At 37.7% G+C, this 20,973-nt stretch overlaps 1 protein-coding gene across 13 annotated transcripts in view; it reads left to right on the top strand.

The window, feature by feature from the left end:
• The window catches only part of Fhit (fragile histidine triad diadenosine triphosphatase), a 1,420,772-nt gene that overhangs the window by 1,219,137 nt on the left and 180,662 nt on the right, over nt 1–20,973 (top strand). For all 13 annotated transcript variants that reach the window (XM_048801196.1, XM_048801195.1, XM_048801197.1 and 10 more), the window contains one exon: nt 615–683. In XM_048801196.1, coding sequence (XP_048657153.1) covers nt 615–683 — 69 coding nt within the window. The remainder of the gene's footprint in view (nt 1–614; nt 684–20,973) is intronic.

Genomic DNA, 20,973 nt, shown 5'->3' with positions numbered 1-20,973 from the left:
CATGACCTCTCTGAGCACTGATTTCTTCATCTGCAAAATAAAGATTATTTTAGAATGGGATTTTTATGAGTATTAAGTGAAATTTTATCAAGCACAGAACTTCGCTTATCATAGTAAATGAAAGTTCAACAAATGAGAACTGTCTATTCTACCATTGTAAGATTATTATTAAAATTCCTGATTCTGTAATTCTGTCCCTTAGTACTTCCTTTCCTCATTCATTTATTCATGTAGTTCTTTTTTAGCTGATTCTTATTTCTTGTCAGTTTCGGAGTCACGATGGTCATCTTTTATAAGACATACTGTCATTTCAAAGCACTGGCTAAGTACAACCAAGACTGACAACTATGAATAATTCCACAGAGCCTCTAAAATATTCTGGCATTTCACTCCAACTCAGATATGCCACTAAGTTCTTCTCTCTTGTTTTGTGCCTCTCAATTCTCAGCAGATTTCATATATTATTGCGGAAGGTGAACATCATCTTCCTCTGAAAACTAATCCAGAAAGAACCAATGTGGAGTAATTGGGCTTCATGAGAGCATCACTTGTCAAGTCTAAAAACATATGGAGAGATAATCACATTGTATTTTTTCTTTCTTATACATTTTCAGCACGTTCATGTCCACGTTCTTCCCAGAAAGGCTGGAGACTTTCGCAGGAATGATAGCATCTATGAAGAGGTAAGTCTGCCCTTTCTGATCACAGTGGCTGTCATCTTGATGCAATCAACCTGGTGAACCAGATGTCACTCTAGATATGGTCTTAAATTGGTTTCTACCTAGTAGAACTTGGGAAGTGGAAGTAGAGGCCTAGGAACCAACAATGGCCATAATAGAAACCCCAGATAAGTTAATTATAATTATTTCCTTCTTTCAAATGAAATCCAGCAGCCACCAAGTGTCCTTGTGGTGTCTGCCCTCTCATTTACCAGAACATTATATATTTGTGTGGAGATAATATTCCAGAATCTCCAGAGAAGAAAATATGCAGTAAAATCAATAGAGAGAAAGAAGAATGATATAGGATTTTTTAATTCAAATCCTATGTTTAATTTTGACACTCTTTGAAACTCAACTGGTCTCCCTAATAGCATTTACTCAAAGTGGATCTTAGAATTATCATGAGCAGAAACTTGTTTAGATAATATGAGTATACTCCATGTATTATAAACATTTTAGCAGTTAACTGATTTCTGGACACTCCTATTCAAAAATATAAGTGTGAAATTAGTACAAACATGAATATGAGCAGTAGCCAGGTGATTTGCTTCTAGGATCTTGTCTGCATGAGAACCTTCAGGTTCATCTGTCCTGTGTGGAACATACAGCCTGAGATGGGTGAGGTTGTAATTCCAGTTTATATACTCACTCTAGCCAGGGAAACCATGTTCCTATATGTTAGAGCTATGGCACTAGCACCATAGAATGCTTGACTGAAAAGGACTTGGAGGCCATTTCTGGATGTAGCAAGGAAAAGGGCTGTGATTGATAAGCAATGTCAACCATGGGTGTCAGATAGGAGAGAGTTTCCATATTAGCCATCCATTTATAATCCTGTTGTAACCTCTTAGATTGATTTTAAAAATTCATTTTTATTTTGGTTGCTTACATTGATTTTTTTAAATGCGTTTTTAAAATTATGGTTTTTTATCATTCTGCTCTACCGGGTTAATCTATCTGATTATCTTTACTTGGTCTTCATGGGTGACGTAGAGTCTGTGCTTTTCTTTGTGTGTCTATAGGATTTCTTTATAGTAACTAGACATGAAAATGGTACCCAAACCTTGGAAATAAAGAAACAATACATCAGCACTTAATAATGAATGGGTAATTCGTTTTTCTAGGATTTATCGGATCATTTGAGTTGATTGGTTATTATGTCTTTAGGATATATCTTATTATATCATGTTTCCTGCGTTTTTCAAGAGTCACAATGGACCTCTGTAGAATGAAATTGACTTAGATACTAGCTTTTAAGTGATGGTTTGTAAACCAGTTGCTGAAAATCTCAGTTCCCAAGAGGTTCCTTCCCTAGAGATTCTGACTCAGTAGATGGCAAAGGAACTCAGTCATTATGTAAGAAAATTCCCAGGAGATTTTGGTTCATGTCTAGATATAGGAATAGGCTCTCTGCCAAATCTGGGCTTTCCAAAGTAATTCTATAATACTATCATTCAAACTAATTTTCATTGGATATGGAGTACAATTTGGGGGTTGGTAAGGATTTAGCCCCATATTGGAGGAAAGCCAGAATTATGGAGTAATTATAAGAGATGCATTAAAAATACAAGTATGGATCTTATTAACATAACTGAGGTTAATAAAATGTTGCCAAGTACAGGCTACTTTAATGAATAAATTAGCGCATGATTTATATACAAGTGAATGCTGCTAAAGTGGTATTAAAAGTGCTTGAAAACACTGTTTTCTTAGGCTGAACAGTCACCTTGAAATCTTGTTTGTGTTCCAAAAAATGCTAGTGAGAGAATCTGCACAGATATATTTCCACTCGGTTCAAGATATGATGCCCAATACTATGGCTGGTGTGTGCCCTTTCTCTCCTCTTGTTCTTTTGCCCTGTGTACATGCTTTGAGATCATCTCTAGCACCGCAGATTAAGCAACACATGTTCCTACTTTCCACCTATTTGGAAGAGCATCACAGGAGAAGTAATTGCCATAAGTTTTTTTTTTTTTTTCAATCTCTGGGTAAGTGGACATGTGTTACAGACATTATCCACTAAGGGAGATTGTGGTATAGAACTATAGAGAGGTTGGACTCAGAAAGAAGCAGAATCAAGCCCAAATCCAATGCCACCTACTTACTGAATGATATTGGGTTAGTCATTTCACCTTTGTGTTCTAATTCTCCTGACTTTAAAATGGAAATAATAGTATATTCCAAAAGATCATCACATGACTTATGTGAATTATGTACCTGAAATCTTATTTCAGAGCTTTGTACATATATACTAAGCATATGCTATTAGGTAGCTATTTCTCATCTAATTATAATGATTAATTTAGTTTTTGAAAAAGTGGTGATGGGGGGCAAATAGATAAGTCGGATTCAAAGCCAGCTCACTGGGTGTTTCTGTACAGCACTCTCTCCAAGGCCCATCCTGGCCCATCCTTCCAATTTTTTCTCTGCCTCTAACCACTTATTTTAAATTTCATTTTCATCTTCATACAAAAATGTTTCTGCAGTTTGAGTACATAATAAGGTGATGTCTAGAAAGAGGAATGAGAACATCGAAGCATTGCTCAGGCATTGTTGGTGCAGGATGAAATGTACATGAGGCCAAATAATCTTAATCAGAAATGATAGAGTGATGAGGAATGGCATTCTTTATACTGATGAAATCCCTTGCTGAAGATCCTGTGTGTCCTCACAACATACAACAGACAGACTGTCTTGGATGAGAGGGGACAGGGACAACAGGTGACTGAACTCAGAAAATCTACTTGTATCCCTACCACTGCAGACACAGAAAATGTCAGGTAGAAAGGTCACATTCTCTTTGAGCACTCTTTTAAGAAGAGTAGTGACAAACTGGAGAAGAGTCACGGAAAGGTGTTTGAGGTGGCAGGTTCTAGAAACAGACTGAGGAATAGTTGATGGTAAATATGTTTAGACTAGATAAAGGACAACTTGTAGAGGGAGAGGAGTGACAGAGTCAATTTCTAAATATCTGAAGGGCTGGCAGGTGGCAATGCTATATTAATAAGTTCTATGTGTTTCTCGAGAGCAGATCTGGGACTATAAAACTACAAAGAGGCAAGTATCAGCTCCACATAACAAGAGGTCAAATGGAGAAAAACTTCAAAATGGTCACAGTGACTTTCGTGGGAGTGAGCTTCCTGTCCTGGTGCTCATTCAGACATAGAGTGGACTGTCATGATGTATGCATTTTGGTAATTGCTTGGACTACACGGTTCTGCAGATCCTGTCTTTACAAATCTGGTCCACTTGATCATTATCTTCATTTTTAATTTATGAGAGCTCTGTAACAAATAGTGATTTTTTTTTTGTCATCAGTATTATAGCCTTTGGGTTACTGCCTGACAAAACATATTCTTTTTATTTATTTCATGGAAATACAAGGCAGAACTCTTTTTTTTTAATAAGACCCCTCATTCTCAGCCTACTTCATGCTTTTATTCCAGCTCATTGGTGCATATTGATACTCCGTGGATTTTGCTTGCCTTTTCATATAGATGTTATTATTGCTTGCAAAGTATTTTTAATGGTGTGCTGTATTTTTGTCTGCAAATATTTTTAATGACTATTAACGTCATTTGGCATGTCACTAATTCTGGGGTCACTGTAGTTTCTACAGTTCTTTTATCTGGGTTTGTGTATCTCATTTAGGATACTTGCCTGTCTCCTGAAGTTGGCTCAGTTTCAGATCTCTACCTACGTCTTAGGCTCGCACCCTCTCTCATGCACTCAAATGTTACTGTTCTGCGGAACCCTCTGTCTGGTCTGGTGTGTATGCCATTTATTTTTATCTTTTATTTCACCTCCTTGCTTACTCATTTACTGTCCTGTGGCCCTGGGTAAGTTCTTTAATTCAGGGGTATATGTCCACCTCCCCTGTTTCTTTACATCTGGTTCTCTCTCATTGCTTACTTTTGTTAAATATATCATTTTTGTTCCTTTCTCATGACCTTTGAATGTGTCATTATCTTTGCTCATAATTTCTGCCATCTTCTCCTTTCCTTTGTGTAGCTTCATGGCTTTATCCAAATCTCAGCTCAAAGTCACCTCCTCAATGAATCTCTTTCACTGTTCTCCAACTATAACAACCAGCTATTCCTCTGCCCCTGTCTCAGTAACTCAAGCATGTCGCCATGACTTTTTCTTTCTCAGCACCACACTTGAAATAATTTATTATTTTATATTCACCCCCCCAACTACATTGTAAAGCCTTGAGAGCAGGAACCTAATCTGGCATAGAGTGGCTCATAAATGTGTATTTATTAAAGAAGTGACCACATGAAAGAACAAGGACTCAGACTAGAAACCTTGGAATTCTCTACTAGTTCCTAACATAATTTAAGAGGAGAGTATATCTTGCTTTCAGAGGGGAGGATTCATTAACTCATCACTATACTGGGTGAGCCCCTGACATGGTGCTATCAGCAATCTGAGGTTAATTTAATGGGGCATTGATAGAACAGAATCCTTTGGTTGAAAATCAGCGTGCAGAAGACTGAAAGTTGTGACACACCAGAAAGGCTTAGGGAAGCAATCGTAAACGTTATCTGATTGCTAAGCAAGTCTGGTAGACACTTGTCAAAGATGATGAGTAACTTACCCCCTCAAAACGTAGATTTGTCTGGTTGTAACAAAGACAGATGTAGGATTGGCTGAAAGTAGGCCCAAGAGCTTCTCTGCCTTCCATTCAACTTTGATTGCCATCTATGCGTTTATCATCACCCGCTGTTCCTCCGGCTTTGTTTCCTGGACTTGTCCACATGCATTTTGCTCCCTATTTTATCTACCCCATTTCAGAGTACGTGCCTCTCTTCTCTCTCTAACCTGAGTTCAGACTCCATGTTTTCCAAAACAGTCTCTTCCAAAGCCCATTCTTTGTGGTTCATCATGCAGATCTTATTCATCTGTAGCCCCCAATCTCTTTCTGTGTCTATGTTTTCTAAGTTTCCATGAATTCTCTGAACTCAGTGGGCCCTCTATTATCTTAAGTCAATGAACATTAGGATAATGACACAATTGGGTCCTTGGATAAGAACATGTATTACTAAGGTAGCAGAGGGAAACCCCCATTGCCTAATGTCATGGCACATCATCTCATTATCTCAGTAAGCCTTACCCTAGCTGTGTCTCAAAAAGGCAACTCTCATAATCATATTGGACGATTCATGAAATGTTTATGGGTGACATTGAATGGTTGTTATTGTGTACTGTATATAAAACCCATCACTGATGAAGGAAGCAACTATTATTAAAGCAAATGGGAATAGCAATCAGCAATTGGACAAATTCAACCATGACTTTCATAGGCAGAACAACTGCAGGCTCAAGCATGTCATGGGAAACAATTGCTTGGCTTAACACAATTCATGAGCAGAATCAATTTGCTAAAACGCAGGTCATTTGGCCCTGAGGGTTGGAGGGAACCATTATATTGCTGATGATATTTATTGTTGAACTTGGATCTCTTTCACACACCATTTGACAATGGACTTCAAGTCCATGGGTCCCTAGTTGACTCTCCAAAAAGGAAGGCATGTTTCAGTGAGACAGTTAATTAGCTTTTTTTCCCCTCTGGGTTCACTGATGTCCTCCTACTGAGTGGTAAGTTTCTGAGGCTTTGAGAATTTTAGAATTCTAAACATTGGTACCTCTTGTTCAGTATAAAATAACAAGACATTTTTTGTAAATTCATAGGGACTTTTAATTCAAAGAATCTGGATGTGATATAACCAACAAATGTGAATATAAGGTAACATTAGTGTAATGACATGACCTCTAATGCCCCCTGTGCCTTCAAATGCTCTTTGCCCAGCTATATTGATAATAAGAGAACTGGGAAGACACCTGGTTTATTCTTTCTATCCAAATTATTACTCAGTTAAATCTTTCCATCCCTTGTTGAAGAAGAACACAAAATTATCAGAGAAGTATTTGCATGGTCAAAACTTATTTCTTCCCATTTTCCCCTCATAGAAATAAGTATTCCAAGTGTACAGTTTGGATGATAGCATCTACCAAGTGTGGAATGTTTAAAAGCACAGAGAGCCATAATGGCAGTAGATGGTGGGTTGGGGACCTCCAAGGAACACCATGAATTCATTGGACACTAAAGAGAAAAAAGCAATAAAAGAGGCAGAATTGTGGCTAATGAAGGTGAAGGTGTCTACAGGATAAACCCCACACAAAGGATGTTTCTCTTTGGTTTTTCCTAGAGTTTGCTTTAAGAGTTGTCACTCTGGGTCAATTTTCCCAGAACTGTTCTCCTGTATTATTTGAATATGATCAATTGCATGTTAGTGAGACAGGAACAAGAAAAATGTCAATCACTTGTCACTCTATGCTTGTCTCTTCTCCTTAGTAAAACCATTTCATCATACCACTTCATATGGCCCTCCCTCGTTATTTCTTGATGAGAGCTTTGTCATGGAGAGTCCTATTTGCACTCCACAGTGAATTCTCACTCCAGACAGACATATTCCACCAGAAAGTGATAAGGGACTTCCCAGGGAAGGTGAATAATGCGTGCTCTGGGATGTCCTTGTTCCTGGAGTCCATCTGTCCTCCTATCTGCTTCTCACATTTCTGTTCTGAGTCTCCCAGTAACTGCTGCAGTGAAACCTCAATGGACATCCGTGCTTGGAGAACAGGCTACTTGTGTATTTTTAACAGTCTGGCTTATATTCGTGGTTCTTAACTTACTAAATAGTCACTAAAGAAAAGTGGCTAAGAATTCTGGCAGCTAGAGCAAACCATCACAATCTAAGAAATATTTCTAAGTCTGCGTTTAGAGGATTGAGTGTGCAGGGGGTAGGGATAGGAAAAGAAGTTACTGGAGTAATAAATAATGAGCATCAATGAGGAAATACCACAAGGAGAAAAGAAAGAGATATGAATTAAGCATTAACAGATGTCAATCAACATATATTATATTGACCTCAAAGAGAAAATCCACCAAATGTTTGGCTACACCTCTCATTAAAAAGAAGAAAATCAATCCGTGCATGGGTGGGTTAGACAAACTCTAGATAGAGCAAAGGGGAAGGAGTGGAAGGGAAGGGGCATGGGAGAAAGAAAGACGGTAGATTGAGATGGACATCATTACCCTAAGTACATGTATAAAGACACGAATGGTGCGACTCTACTTTGTGTACAACCAGAGATATGAAAAATTGTGCTCTCTATGTGTACTATGAATTGCAATGCATTCTGTTGTCATACATAACAAATTAGAATAAAAAATATTGTTGACAAAAAAAAGAATATCAAAATGAGCAAGAATTAGGGGGGAAAGAAGACAAAAATTAATGCAATTTTTAGGTCCTAAAGCATTTGTCAATGTTTTTGCCTTTCATTTATCATCCATCTGTAATTCTTTAGGCAAAATAATGATACACTTAATTCAAATAACCTTTATAAATAAATAAATCCATTTTTGTTACCTCTTAGCTTGTAGCAGGATCCATCTTTGGATATTATGTGCCACTTGCCAGCAGAGTAGATCCATAAGGTCCCTGGGTTGTGTGCTTTAGAGAAGGCACAGAGAGTTCTGGAAATGCAGCCTGATGTTTGGAGTCCCCTCTTGGGTTTTGAAATGTGTACTCTGTCCCCATCAGATGATATCTCCTGTCAACGTCCCTAGTCTCTACTTTGCACATAATGTTCCACAACAGCACAGCCCAGTAGAAGTCTAAGGCTAGTTACCTACTTTGTCAAAACTTGTAGTAGCCATGTTAAAGCAGGTAAGAAGAAACAGGTAAAATTAAACTTAATGAGAAGACTTTGAACCCAGTGTAATCAAAATGCTATCATTTTAACACATAACTAATATAAAACCTTATCAGGGAGAGATTGTTTTCTTTTGGTGTAAGTCTTCAAAATGCAATGTGTACTTCACATTTGCAACACATGTCAGTTCAGGTTAGCCACACGTGGCTAGTGGCTTTCAAATTGGAAAGTGCAGCTCCAGGTTTTATTAAATCCAGAGAGCTTGATTTGTTTTGAGAAAGTGTAATTTAATGCAAAAGCATCTCATTTTTTTTCATCCCGTCTAAATCAAGAAGACATTAATTTATTTTTTCTAATTCTCAAAAAACATAACTCAGGAGACAGGTCATCAAAAAATTGAGTTAGGTTCCATCATCTCTCATCAAAGGCTTTGTTGAAATTTTTTAAAAATTTCAGAGATGACCAACTAAATCCTCTGTTTATTTTTTATCTTTTTGATGCTAATTTCTCCTGGTGTGCTCATGGAATAGTCCATGAATTTTGGAAGAGAGAAAAGCCATTCATTTTGGTTGTTGCTGTAGATAGTTGTCCTTCTATGGGTGGCCCAATCAACACTAACTACTAAGATGACTGAAACTTCTGTTCCACAGTTTCAACCCATTAAATGGAGCAATATCATGTAGGAGTGAAATGTGGGGCTCTGGATTCAGATAGCTTGGTGTTCAGTCCTCTCTCTCTATCCTTTAGCAAATTGCTGAATTTCTGCATACCTCAATTTCCTCATCTATAAAATGGGAATTATGACAGGGCTGCTGGGAGAATAAAAAGACTCATTACATGTAAAACCCTAGAATAATACCTGACATATAGTTAATGCCCAGTCAATGTTAGCTATTTTGGTTTACATAATTATTAACATTATTATTGTTATTATCCTGAGGTACATATCCAAGAAAAGTCTAAGGAATTGGTGGGAGTGAGTGAGGAGTCAGAAGCTAGGGTAGATGACTGGCCAGAGGAACCATCAGAGAGTGTTTACACAGGTTCAGAGCCATCACCTGTGAACATGGCCATGTGTGTCTGGACCAACAGCCTTCAGAGACACAACAGCTCAGTAATCTGTGAGCACATGAAACTTTTAAGCGGCCACAAGTAGACAGCCCACAGTGTGCTGACATTCACTGCTGTGGGAAATCTTTTCCCGAAATTAGAAATTCTGTCTTATGATTTTGTTCTTAGACTTTGGAGTTGCTTCAGTTACTAGCAAGCAGTCTCCCTGGAAAATGACCCTCCCCTCCTGCCCCTGATTTAGAAGAGCATGTTGAGAGATACCAGATATTTTTTTCTTAATAAGGAATGAATGATTCTATACATCAGATCAGCAGGAGTGATTTATTTCAGATCCTTCAATGCTGAACTTGCTATTTAAACCTCCATGTCCCTTATACTTCCCATATTTGCACTGAAGTAAAAAAAAAAAATCTAATAGTTTGGCTTCTGGGTTGAGGTAAATAGTCATAAACAACTTTCTGTCCCTAGGCAGAACTAATGAAAAAATAATATAATAGAATTATTATTGCCATTTAATGAGAATCTTCAATGGACTGGACTTTATGCTTGATGCTGTGCGTACATTGTTGTGTGATACCTGTAAGCCTGACAGGGTAGTTTTGATTGAAGCTCAACCTCACTGAGGGTATGTGTCTGTCTTAAAACTTTAATGATAAACCTTGTTTATATCAAAGTGTATTCAATGATGACAATGCCTTCTCTGTCTCTATCACCTTGACTTTGATTTGAATACCATCCTTCATTTTCATAGAAAATTCAAAGATAGCGAGATAAATGTTTTTCTTGGAGACTGTGACTTCTTGTGCTAAATCTCAGTTTCCATATTCCTGTTCAACCTTAGAGACATTTACACACACACACACAGACACACACACACAGACACACACACACACCACCTCCTAGATTTCCAGCCAACCCTCTAGGTCCTAGACGTGCTGCTGCTAATTAAGCATTGAAGACTTACAGGAAAAGAAATGGCATTTTCCAAAGTTACACATTTTCTCTGCTTTTAGGATGTGACCCCCTAGCCCCGGCTAGGAACTTTATTATAACTCCTTTTTATAGTATTTTTAAACACAGGGAAGTCATGAACACACTGCAGCTAGCTTCTGCAATTCCCAAGGTCGTCTTTTCTGAGTCGATTTTGCGCCCTGTGCCTCTTAAACACTTTTGCATGCCTTATAGTGTATTCATGTCATGATAACACACTAAAATATTTAAAAGGAAATTGCTGCCTTATTTTTTCTCCAAAAGAAACAGTTCTTGCTTACAGCTCTCAATGGACCATAAATATCTTCTAGGCCAGCTGTACTAGTACCTGTTGAAATCCTTCTTACATTAGTAGTAACTAAGGAACTTATACAGTATTCCCTTTGCACTGAAATATGGCCCTGCTTCAGCCCATCTTTTTCCTTTTAAAATAATTTTGTGTATTTTTAGAAAACTCTTCAGAGATATTGAAGGGGTATTTGCACAGTTGGGTCAAATGCATGTATGAACTTGGAGCTGGCTTCTCTGGTCATGATGGCCATATCAGATATATGAAGACTGAGCTGAATTTAATTATAGCAGCATGCAATAAGCAAAGGTGTTTTCTTAAGTTATATCCTATCCACATGGCGTGTGTGCCATTCCCTCCCTTCCCTGGGCACTGGAATAGTTTCTTTTCTCAGGTCCTATCTCAAAATAAAGAGCTTTACGATTTGGGGAATTTTATCTATTGGTGATATGGGATAAAGATGAATTAGATGATTTGAAAGAAGTTAGGGGCAAGATTTTCATGCTGATGAGTTAATATATATCCAATTAAGAGCAAAATAGGGCATTCCGTTATGTTTATCTCTATCAACCACATGCAGTACCTGAGGTGGAAAGAATTCATAAGTTTTTTTCTTAGGACATAGAGGGTAGCAGACAGGTCTGGTTTATGCTCAGGCTGTCTGGCTCTGGAGTCTGGGCTCTTTTGCTCCACTGCCTCTTAATTCCCAGAGGTATCACCTTTCCCTCTCCAGCTCCTGACACTCAGAAAGGCCCAATAGATGACAGAGTAGGTTCTCAGGAAATGATTACTGGCCTGAAAGAGTTATTTCCTTAACTCCCTGAATTCAGAGCCTTGTTCTATTCCTCTGCTGTTTGACTTTCATGGAAGCTGCAAGTCCCCTCACTTTGGGAGCATTGCCTTCCTTCTTGGTCAAAACCTCTCAAGGAACAACTTGTACCGCAGTTATCACAACAGAAGTTCACATTGTCAACCTTTCTGAGACAACAAATTACTTTATTTCAAACAATCAAAGCCTGGTGGAAAAGAATGGGATTTAAAGCTGGACTATCAGACACTAGTCTAGAGGTACAGTAGTGGGACTTTGCTTGTGAACTCCAAAATCTAGTCACAAAGGCCCACACTATATCCTGTATTCATTTATGTAGTCCACTTGAAAATGAATTTGATAAATGCCCCCCCCCACACACACCAAGAGTCTCCCCAACACTCTCCAAGATAGACCAGTTTGAAATAGACTGATCCACAAGCACCTTCACATTTGGAACTGTGTCACTGCCTGCCAGGAGAATAATAGACATTTCTACTTGAGCCATGTAGGCTCAAAAATGCACTTTTCTGCCTAGTGGTCAAATAGCCACAGTGTGTGTGCCTGTGTATCTATAAAATTGTGTAACTGACCTAATTATTTTGAAAAAAATCTAAACATGGGAAATTATTTACATGCCAAATAGTAGAGGAATATAGATGAATATTTTAATGATATATATTCATATGTGTAGCTTTTAAATGGATTTTTTAAATGACTAATATTAAAATGTTGAGCTATAATTTGAGGTGAAAAGAGGGGCACACCAAATCTGAGAATAGAGTTTGTGTAAAATGAAATAATAGATCATTGCTGGTTTTTCCCCTCTGTGCTCTTTGATATTTTCCAAACTTTATATGTATAATGACTGCGATTTTGTACTAAAAACAAAACAAAACAAAAAATTAGGGATCTTTTTTGAAAAGCAGACTCCTGTGTTTTTTGCTTTTTTTTTTTCTCAGTCATTGGCAGAGACCAGCATTTACTAGTGGTTGTTTCATGCTCATAGTGAAAGAAAATTGACTTGAGTTTGACAAACACCTCATGGGAAATTCTTGTGTGTGACCTATCACTTAAGTTGAAATACTGGGACAAATGGCCTTTTTGGGATTTCTGCTCTCTGAGTTGTTAGTGGGGAAAAAAGTTCTCTTTAGGATCAAATTTTCCCTGAGTTCCTGCTTTGAGCAGCAGAGGAAAGGACCCAGTAACATAAGCACTTCTGTTGATGTGATACTCCTCAGCTTCCTGCCCCCATTCATTTTGTCTTGTGTCAGGTTTCTTCTCAGTCACCAAGTCATCCCTCAGTATGTCTCAGGTTCATTTGAGTAGCCTGTATAGCTATAATTAACTTCATAGTCCCCAACTGTACAGAATGAAATATCCTTTAATACTGAAATTTAGGTTCTGGAGGTGATGGCAAACTATTTTAATGCCCCAGGCCCGAGTTTTGCTCAGCAGGTTCAGTACTCTCTGTATCATTTCAGGCCTGTGGTTCAGTCCCATTCTGGTTTCAACCTCTCAATTCAGCATTCTCTAACCTGGGGCCTTTATGAGCAGCATGTCACATAGAATAGGCACAGAGATGATGTGGTTGTCAACTGCCATTTCTTTTGGCATCTGGAATCCAAATTATCTGACTTGCTTGTTCCTTATGAATATTCTTAGTCCATGCCAATCCCTAGAACAAAGGTCTTCTGTTGGTAGATGGTGAGCTTTGGCTTCCTACAACCTTGAAGGTATGTATGGTCCTGACATGGCCTTTGGTGACAGTCACACTAAGGGCACTTACTCTGAGGCCTTTTCCAGATTTTTAGTGTTCTTGTGGACTCAGAAAAGTTTGTCTGTTCCTCCATATTTTTCTGAGACCTCAGATGATTTAGTATCCCCCAGCAGATACTCCATGTCACCATAACAGTCTTCCATCACTCTCTTGCAGATATGTTCCTCATCAGGATTTTGGATGGAAAAAGCAGAATGTAAATTCACTCTGCTTGTAGATTCCAAGTCCAAGGGATAGCTCACAGGAAATTACCCAGGAAAGACACCTCCCAAAGGTTTCCAGGTTACTTGTCTTCAGGACCCGCAAATCATGTTACATGGCAAAGAAGAATTGAGGTTGTTACCTTATTCAATTAAACAAAAATTAAACAATTAAAAGGCTAATCAATGGACTTTAAGAAATGGAGAGATTGTCCTGGATTCTCCAAGTGGGCCCAGTATAATCACAGGGATTTAAATGTGGAAGAGGGAGGCAGGATAATTAGCATCGGAGTGCTGTTGAGTGAGAGTCAACTGGCTATTGCTTGAAGATGGAAGTGGGCCGCAAGCCAAGGAATGTAGGAAGCTTTTAGAAGCTGGAAAAGGCTACACACACACACACACACACAAATATGTAAATCAGATTTTCCCTTAGAACCTTCAAAAATAAATGTAGACCTGCCAGTACCTTGATATTAGTCCACTGAGACCCATTTTGGACTTCTGACCTGCAGAGCTGTATGATAATAAATTCTTATCATTATTGAACATGAGATATATGGAAATTTGTTACAGCAAAAAATAGAAAACTAATATAATTACCAAACCTTAAGATTCAGCCTGGAGGTTTGGAAAGGGCAGGTTGGAGATTGAAGTCTGGAAGTGAGCAGGTAGAACCATCTCTTCCTTACTCCTGCATCAATAATTTGTTTCTCTCTTATGCTGGAGCAGTGCCTTTTACCCTTACAAGTTAAAATAAGTCCTGAAGACCACTGCTTAGTAGCAGATGCACTTCCCTTTAGCCAAGAGAAGGTCAGGAAGGAAATGGCATACCAGTGTTTACTTTGAAATATTAGCCTGCTTCACATGGATTAAAAATAAGTGACAGTTACTATGCTGGAAAGTAGAAACCAATAAGTAGCATGAGGTGTTATACTATGATAAAGGCCATGGAGGGTCGGGGAAGGAAGTGACCACCCGACAATAGGGCCATCAGAAAAGTCTCCTATAGAGTCTCAAGTCCTGGCTCTATGGCTAATGAGACTATAGGCCATTCTTATTGTCTAGAGCTCAGTCTTTCTGTCCTCTGAGAGGTATTCATCTTGGTTACCTCTGAGCCAGCTTTGAGTTCTGATCCTTTGTGATTTTGTGACACTAAATAGTTCAGTTGAGAAAGAACCACTTGCCCTAAGGACTCCTTCCCTTTGATTTCCACAGGGAGGCCACATTAGCATAGCAGAAAGGATATTGACACGGCAGTTGACTTTTAAAATTCACTGAGAATGGAAGATAAAACGAAAACACGCCAGATGGAACACAAGCTCCCTACTATTTCAAAACTTAGACATTTCCACTAACTGTTGGCACCAACTTAAATATCATCCCAAATGCTATTTACAGTTTTCAAAGTGACAACAATAGTATGTTTCTAAAGGAGAAAAGATTGAGCTGAGAGGGATTCTGATATTTTTGGAATTTTATTTTGTGGCTGGAAAAATTAATAGCTAGTTGGATATGAAAATAACAGGCCAGGAAAGACACATAGACGATCGAGCCACAGCTGTAACCCACCACAGGGTCTGGATCTCTTGGAACTGACACACGCAAAGTACTGTGAACTTGACTCACCTCATGTAGAGTCACTAAATAAGTTTCTGTGTCTTTAAGTTTTAGTGTCCCATATGTCATGGCTCTTGATCCCTTTTGGCTTACAGATCTCTTTGAAAACCCTGCCCCAAACTGGAAAGTTCGTAGTAGAAAAAATTTGAAAATATGTACATTGATACTTTAATTTTGTGTTTCATTTTAGATTTTTTTTTAAGTCCCAAGTTAAGAGACAACATGGTAAAGAAGAGAATATCCTCTAAGTCTAAGAAATCACTGAGACTCATTTTGGGAGTGCAGTTTATACACACACATATCCACATATAATCTGGGAATTGTCCTGGGGGCTCACAGTGTCTGTGAAAACTCCAGCCCTCTGCATTCCAGAGTATTAAACTGTTTAGCTATTTTCATAGAGGAAATGTCAGAGACACGCACTATTAGAATATGCAAGGAGGAGGATGAGGTCTTTTGAAGAGGAAATATCTGCTGGACTTGGGGTAGTGAGTTTCATTTGGGAGCCAATAATTGAACTGAACAGATGCCTGGATCTCTCATCTTTTTAAATTAAAGATCCAGTCCCATAATCTCATAGTAGCTTCTGGAAAATTAGCCAGTTTTACAAATAGTTTCACTTATGTTTCTTTCTGAATTGAGTTGGTTTTCAATATTTGATGATTACAGAATATCATTAAAGTGCAGAAAATGATCATCTTGAAACTTGGCTAATATAAATCTTTTTGAGTGGCTAAATAGTCTTTAAGTATGAGAATTGACAGGTTTTGTCCTTTTTTTAATCAATGGAGAAAGTTACGTTTGGTTTTTCTCTTCTCTAACATACTTTCCATAATTATTAAGTACAAGATGACTATGGCTTTATAATACCTAAGAGTTTGAAATTAAAAATTTTGGAAGATGCAAGGACTAAGTTGATTTCACAGTCATTGCAAAAATGATTTTGAAAAAATCTTAGCCTATTGGTGTTCATATTTAATTTAAAATTTAGGTTTTATCCATCCCAGAACCCACCTATAAAAGATCACTTTAAAGTTGTTACATTACATTGATGCAGTTATCCAAATCCAAGGGATCAGTTCTCAATTTTAATGCATCTGATAATAGAACACACTCCTTCCCCATAAAATGCCCCCTTCTTGCCACCCCTGTCCTTCCTGAGAGCACCCAATTCTGGAGGATTCAAGCTTAGAAAACTTGGGTCAGCTCAAGCTCAGATCTGAATGTCAGCCCCTATGGACGGTTGCTACTAGATTCTATCATTTGTCCTGCCAAACACCTCTCATAGTTACTCCTAATCTTGACTGAGCAGAAGTCCTGGGATGCTGCTTTCTAGAGATTTTCCGGAGTTTTCCCAAAGCTCCTAAATAATTTCCTTAGTTTACTTTTCTCTTGATTATGAGACAAATACTTAATTTTTTGTCCATTCATACTATTTTCCTACTCTGCTCCTTAAGATTGAGGTAGGAGAGTTTAATACAACTCTAATTGCACCAAAATCATCTGTCCCTTTACCTCCCATCCCTACCTTCTCTCCTACCATCCCCTTCAATTTCCTTTATTGTAATCATTGTCTCTTTTGAGTTTTAGGACATAGGTTTACACTTTATTTCCTATTTAGAGCTTGCTAATAGATTTCCCCTTGTTTTTCATCATAATTTTGTGGTGGTTTTTATGAATTTTGTTAGGTATTCTGGTAGGAGGGAGAAAGACTTTTTTTTTTCTTCTTCAATCTGTCACTTCTATGATAATGAAGCGGCTACTGTACCATTTCTTTTCTATTCTTATTCTTGCTTTGTTCAGGCCCTCACCACAAATCCATATCTCCATGGATTCTGATTCTTATTATCCCCATTTATACCACATAAACTCACAGGTTAGTTTTGTAAATTTTAACTCCTGCATTCTGAAGCTGGGCAAATCCCAATGTCTTGGCCCATGCTTCCAGGCCCTTTGAAATCTTTGTTTTCTTTTGATCTTACCGCTATCATTCACGATCCACTTGCTTAATCCAACTATCTCCTTATGGGTCCAACAGGAAACCAGGTCATTCTCACCTTTGTGCTTTTTTCACATTGCTGCTCATGATAGTTCTAGAGGTTTCCACCTCCACCTTTACCATGTCCAAATATCTAAAAGGCTTCCCTGACTACTCCAGGTAACAATAGTTTATTTTTTTTCTAGATGTCACTGTACATATTTAAGCATTTCAATTTTCCCAGCAATGAAGCTGAAAGGCTCCAGAATAACTTACTGCTTTTTAAAAATTGAAAAATAAAAGCTGATGTTCAAGTGGGCTAATGATAATACAAGGGACCATTTTTAATACTTTATCAGGCACTAGGATAAGAACTTCCCACATTTTTAAAGTAAAAACTTTATCAAAATATAGTTAAGAACACCATATAGTTTACCCATTTAAAGTTTGTAATACAGTAGTTTTCGAGTATATTCATAGGATTATGTAATCATTGCCTGAGATTCCAGAATATTTTCATTACTCCCAAAGGAAACCCTGTGGCCATAGCAGTCACTCCCCATTGCCCACTTCCCCTGGCTCCTTGCAGCTACTAAACTACTTTTCATCTGTATGGATTTGTCTGTTATGGACATTTCAAATAAGTGAAATCATACATTATGTAATCCTTTTAGATGCTTCTTTTGCTTAGCATAAAATTTTCCAAGTTTTCATAGATGATCATCTTGTAGCATCTTGTATTAGTACTTCATTGTTTTTCTAGTTTGAGGAAAATTTAATAACAATCATATATATTTAAGCTGTATAATGTGACGATTTAATATATATGGTGTACACGATGAAATGATTACTACAATAAAGCTAATAAATATGTCTATTACCTCACCTCACATAGTTGTCCCCTTTTGTTGTAAAAACATTTCAGATCTCCTCTCTTAGTGAATTTCACAAATATAATAAATTATTAACTAGAGTCATGGTGTTTTACATTAGATCTCCAGGACTTATTCACCTTATAAATGGAAAGTTTTTACCCTTTGATTATCATGTACCAATTTCCTTCAGACCCTGGTAACCACCAGTCTCCACCATTCTGCTCTTGGTATGAGTTCAGCTATTTGTGGATTCCACATATAAGTGAGATCACACACCATGCATTGTTGGTCTTCCTGTGTCTGCCTTTCTTAACCTTACATAATGTCCTCCAGGTTAATCCAGGTTGTCACAAATGGCAGAACTTTCTTTTTTAGAAGAATAATATTCCAGAATGTTATTCCTGTACACACGCACATCCCCTACCTTTATTTACCCATTCACAAATCATCAAATCATTAGACACTAAAGTTGCTTCCTTGTCTTGGTTGTTGTGAAGTATGCTGAAGTGAATACGGATATGCAGATATCCCTTTGAGGTAATGATTTTATTTGATTTTCTTTGGATATACACCTGGAAGTCAGATTGCTGCATCATATGGAAGTTTTATTTTAAAATTTTGAAGAATCTGCACATGATTTTCCATCACAAGCTGTGCTGATTTATATTCCCACCAACAGTGGACAAGCATTTCCTCACCAACATGTGTTGTCTTTGGACTTTTTGATAATAACCATTCTAACAAGCATGAGGTGATATCGCATAGTTTTTTTTTTTTGTTTGTTTTTAATTTTTTATTGTTGGTTGTTCAAAACATTACATAGTTCTTGATATATCATATTTGACACTTTGATTCAAGTGGGTTATGAACTCCCATTTTTACCCCGTATACAGATTGCANATCAACAAATGGGCCAAGGACCTGAACAGACACTTCTCAGAGGAGGACATACAATCAATCAACAAGTACATGAAAAAATGCTCACCATCTCTAGCAGTCAGAGAAATGCAAATCAAAACCACCCTAAGATACCATCTCACTCCAGTAAGATTGGCAGCCATTATGAAGTCAAACAACAACAAGTGCTGGCGAGGATGTGGGGAAAAGGGTACACTTGTACATTGCTGGTGGGACTGCAAATTGGTGCAGCCAATTTGGAAAGCAGTATGGGGATTTCTTGGAAAGCTGGGAATGGAACCACCACTTGACCTAGCTATTCCCCTTCTCGGTCTATTCCCTAAAGACCTAAAAAGAGCATGCTACAGGGACACTGCTACATCGATGTTCATAGCAGCACAATTCACAATAGCAAGACTGTGGAACCAACCTAGATGCCCTTCAATAGACGAATGGATAAAAAAAATGTGGCATTTATACACAATGGAGTATTACTCTGCATTAAAAAATGACAAAATCATGGAATTTGCAGGGAAATGGATGGCATTAGAGCAGATTATGCTAAGTGAAGCCAGCCAATCCCTAAAAAACAAATGCCAAATGTCTTCTTTGATATAAGGAGAGTAACTAAGAACAGAGCAGGGAGGAAGAGCATGAGAAGAAGATTAACATTAAACAGGGATGAGAGGTGGGAGGGAAAGGGAGAGAGAAGGGAAATTGCATGGAAATGGAAGGAGACCCTCATGGTTATACAAAATTACATACAAGAGGAAGTGAGGGGAAAGGGAAAAATAATACAAGGGGGAGAAATGAATCGCATAGTTTTGATTTGCATTTTCCTGATGATTAGTGATGTTGAGCATTTTATCATAAATCTGTTAGCCAAATTTTATTTCCTTAAAAAAAATGTCCCTTTAGGTCCTTTGCTCATTTAAAAAATTTAGGTTATTTTTTTTTCTTATTTTTGTATCCTTATGTATCTTGGATATTAACCCCTTATCAGTTATATTGAAAATATTTTCTCCCATTCCATAGATTACCTTTTCATTTCTGATTGTTTACTTTGTGTGCAGAAACCTTTTTGTTGCAAAATGGCATTCCATTGTATGACGAGGCTACATTTTGTTTATCTGTTCATCATTTAATAGAAATTTGAGTTGCTTCACATTGTGCCTCTTCTGAATAATGCTGATACAAATGCGGGTATTCATTTGTAAGTATTTGTGTGGACATATATTTTCATTTCTTTGGGTACTGGGGATTGAACCCAGGTATGCTTTACCACTGAGCCACATCCTTAGTCCTTTTAATTTTTATTTTTTAAATATTTGAGACAGGGTCTAGCTAAGTTGCTGAGATTGGCCTTACCCTTACAATCCTCCTGCCTCAGCTTCCTGAGTTACTGGGATTACAGGTGTGGATTACTACCTGGCCTTGTTTATATTTCTTTAGGATATATATCTAGGGATAGAATTGCTGGCTCATATATATGGTAACACCATGTTTAAGGTTCTGGCAGAGCATTTTCCAAAGCAGTTGTACCATGTTACATCTCTACCAGCAGGATTCCTATTTTTCCACATCCTCATTAGCATGTATTTTCTAACTTTTTGATTATATTCACCATAATGGGTGAGAAGTGGTATCTCATTGTGATTTTCATTAGGCAAGCCCTCTTCGATGGCTACTGATGTTATCTTAAATTCATCTTTTTATATGATTTTTGGCCATTTGTACAAGCTTCTTTGGGAAAATATCTTTTTGAACCCCGTGTCTATTGTTTCAATTATATTATTTGTGTCTTTATCATTGAATTGAAAGGGTAATATTGCATATTTAATTCATTCCATCCTTATAGTACCTCTCTGGGATTGCCATAAAGTACTTTATTGGCATAAAGTAACAGGCAGCCTTTAAAGAGCCATATTTTTATTCATTACAATGAGATACCCTCTCCTTAAAGGAGGGTCACTTGATGCTGGAGGCTGTGTACCAGCAAAAGCCCCAGTACTACTATTTTC

This window comes from Marmota marmota, unplaced genomic scaffold (assembly GCF_001458135.2).
Source record: "Marmota marmota marmota unplaced genomic scaffold, marMar, whole genome shotgun sequence".
Taxonomy (NCBI): Eukaryota; Metazoa; Chordata; class Mammalia; order Rodentia; family Sciuridae; genus Marmota; species Marmota marmota.
This window is presented reverse-complemented; position numbering and strand designations above follow the sequence as displayed.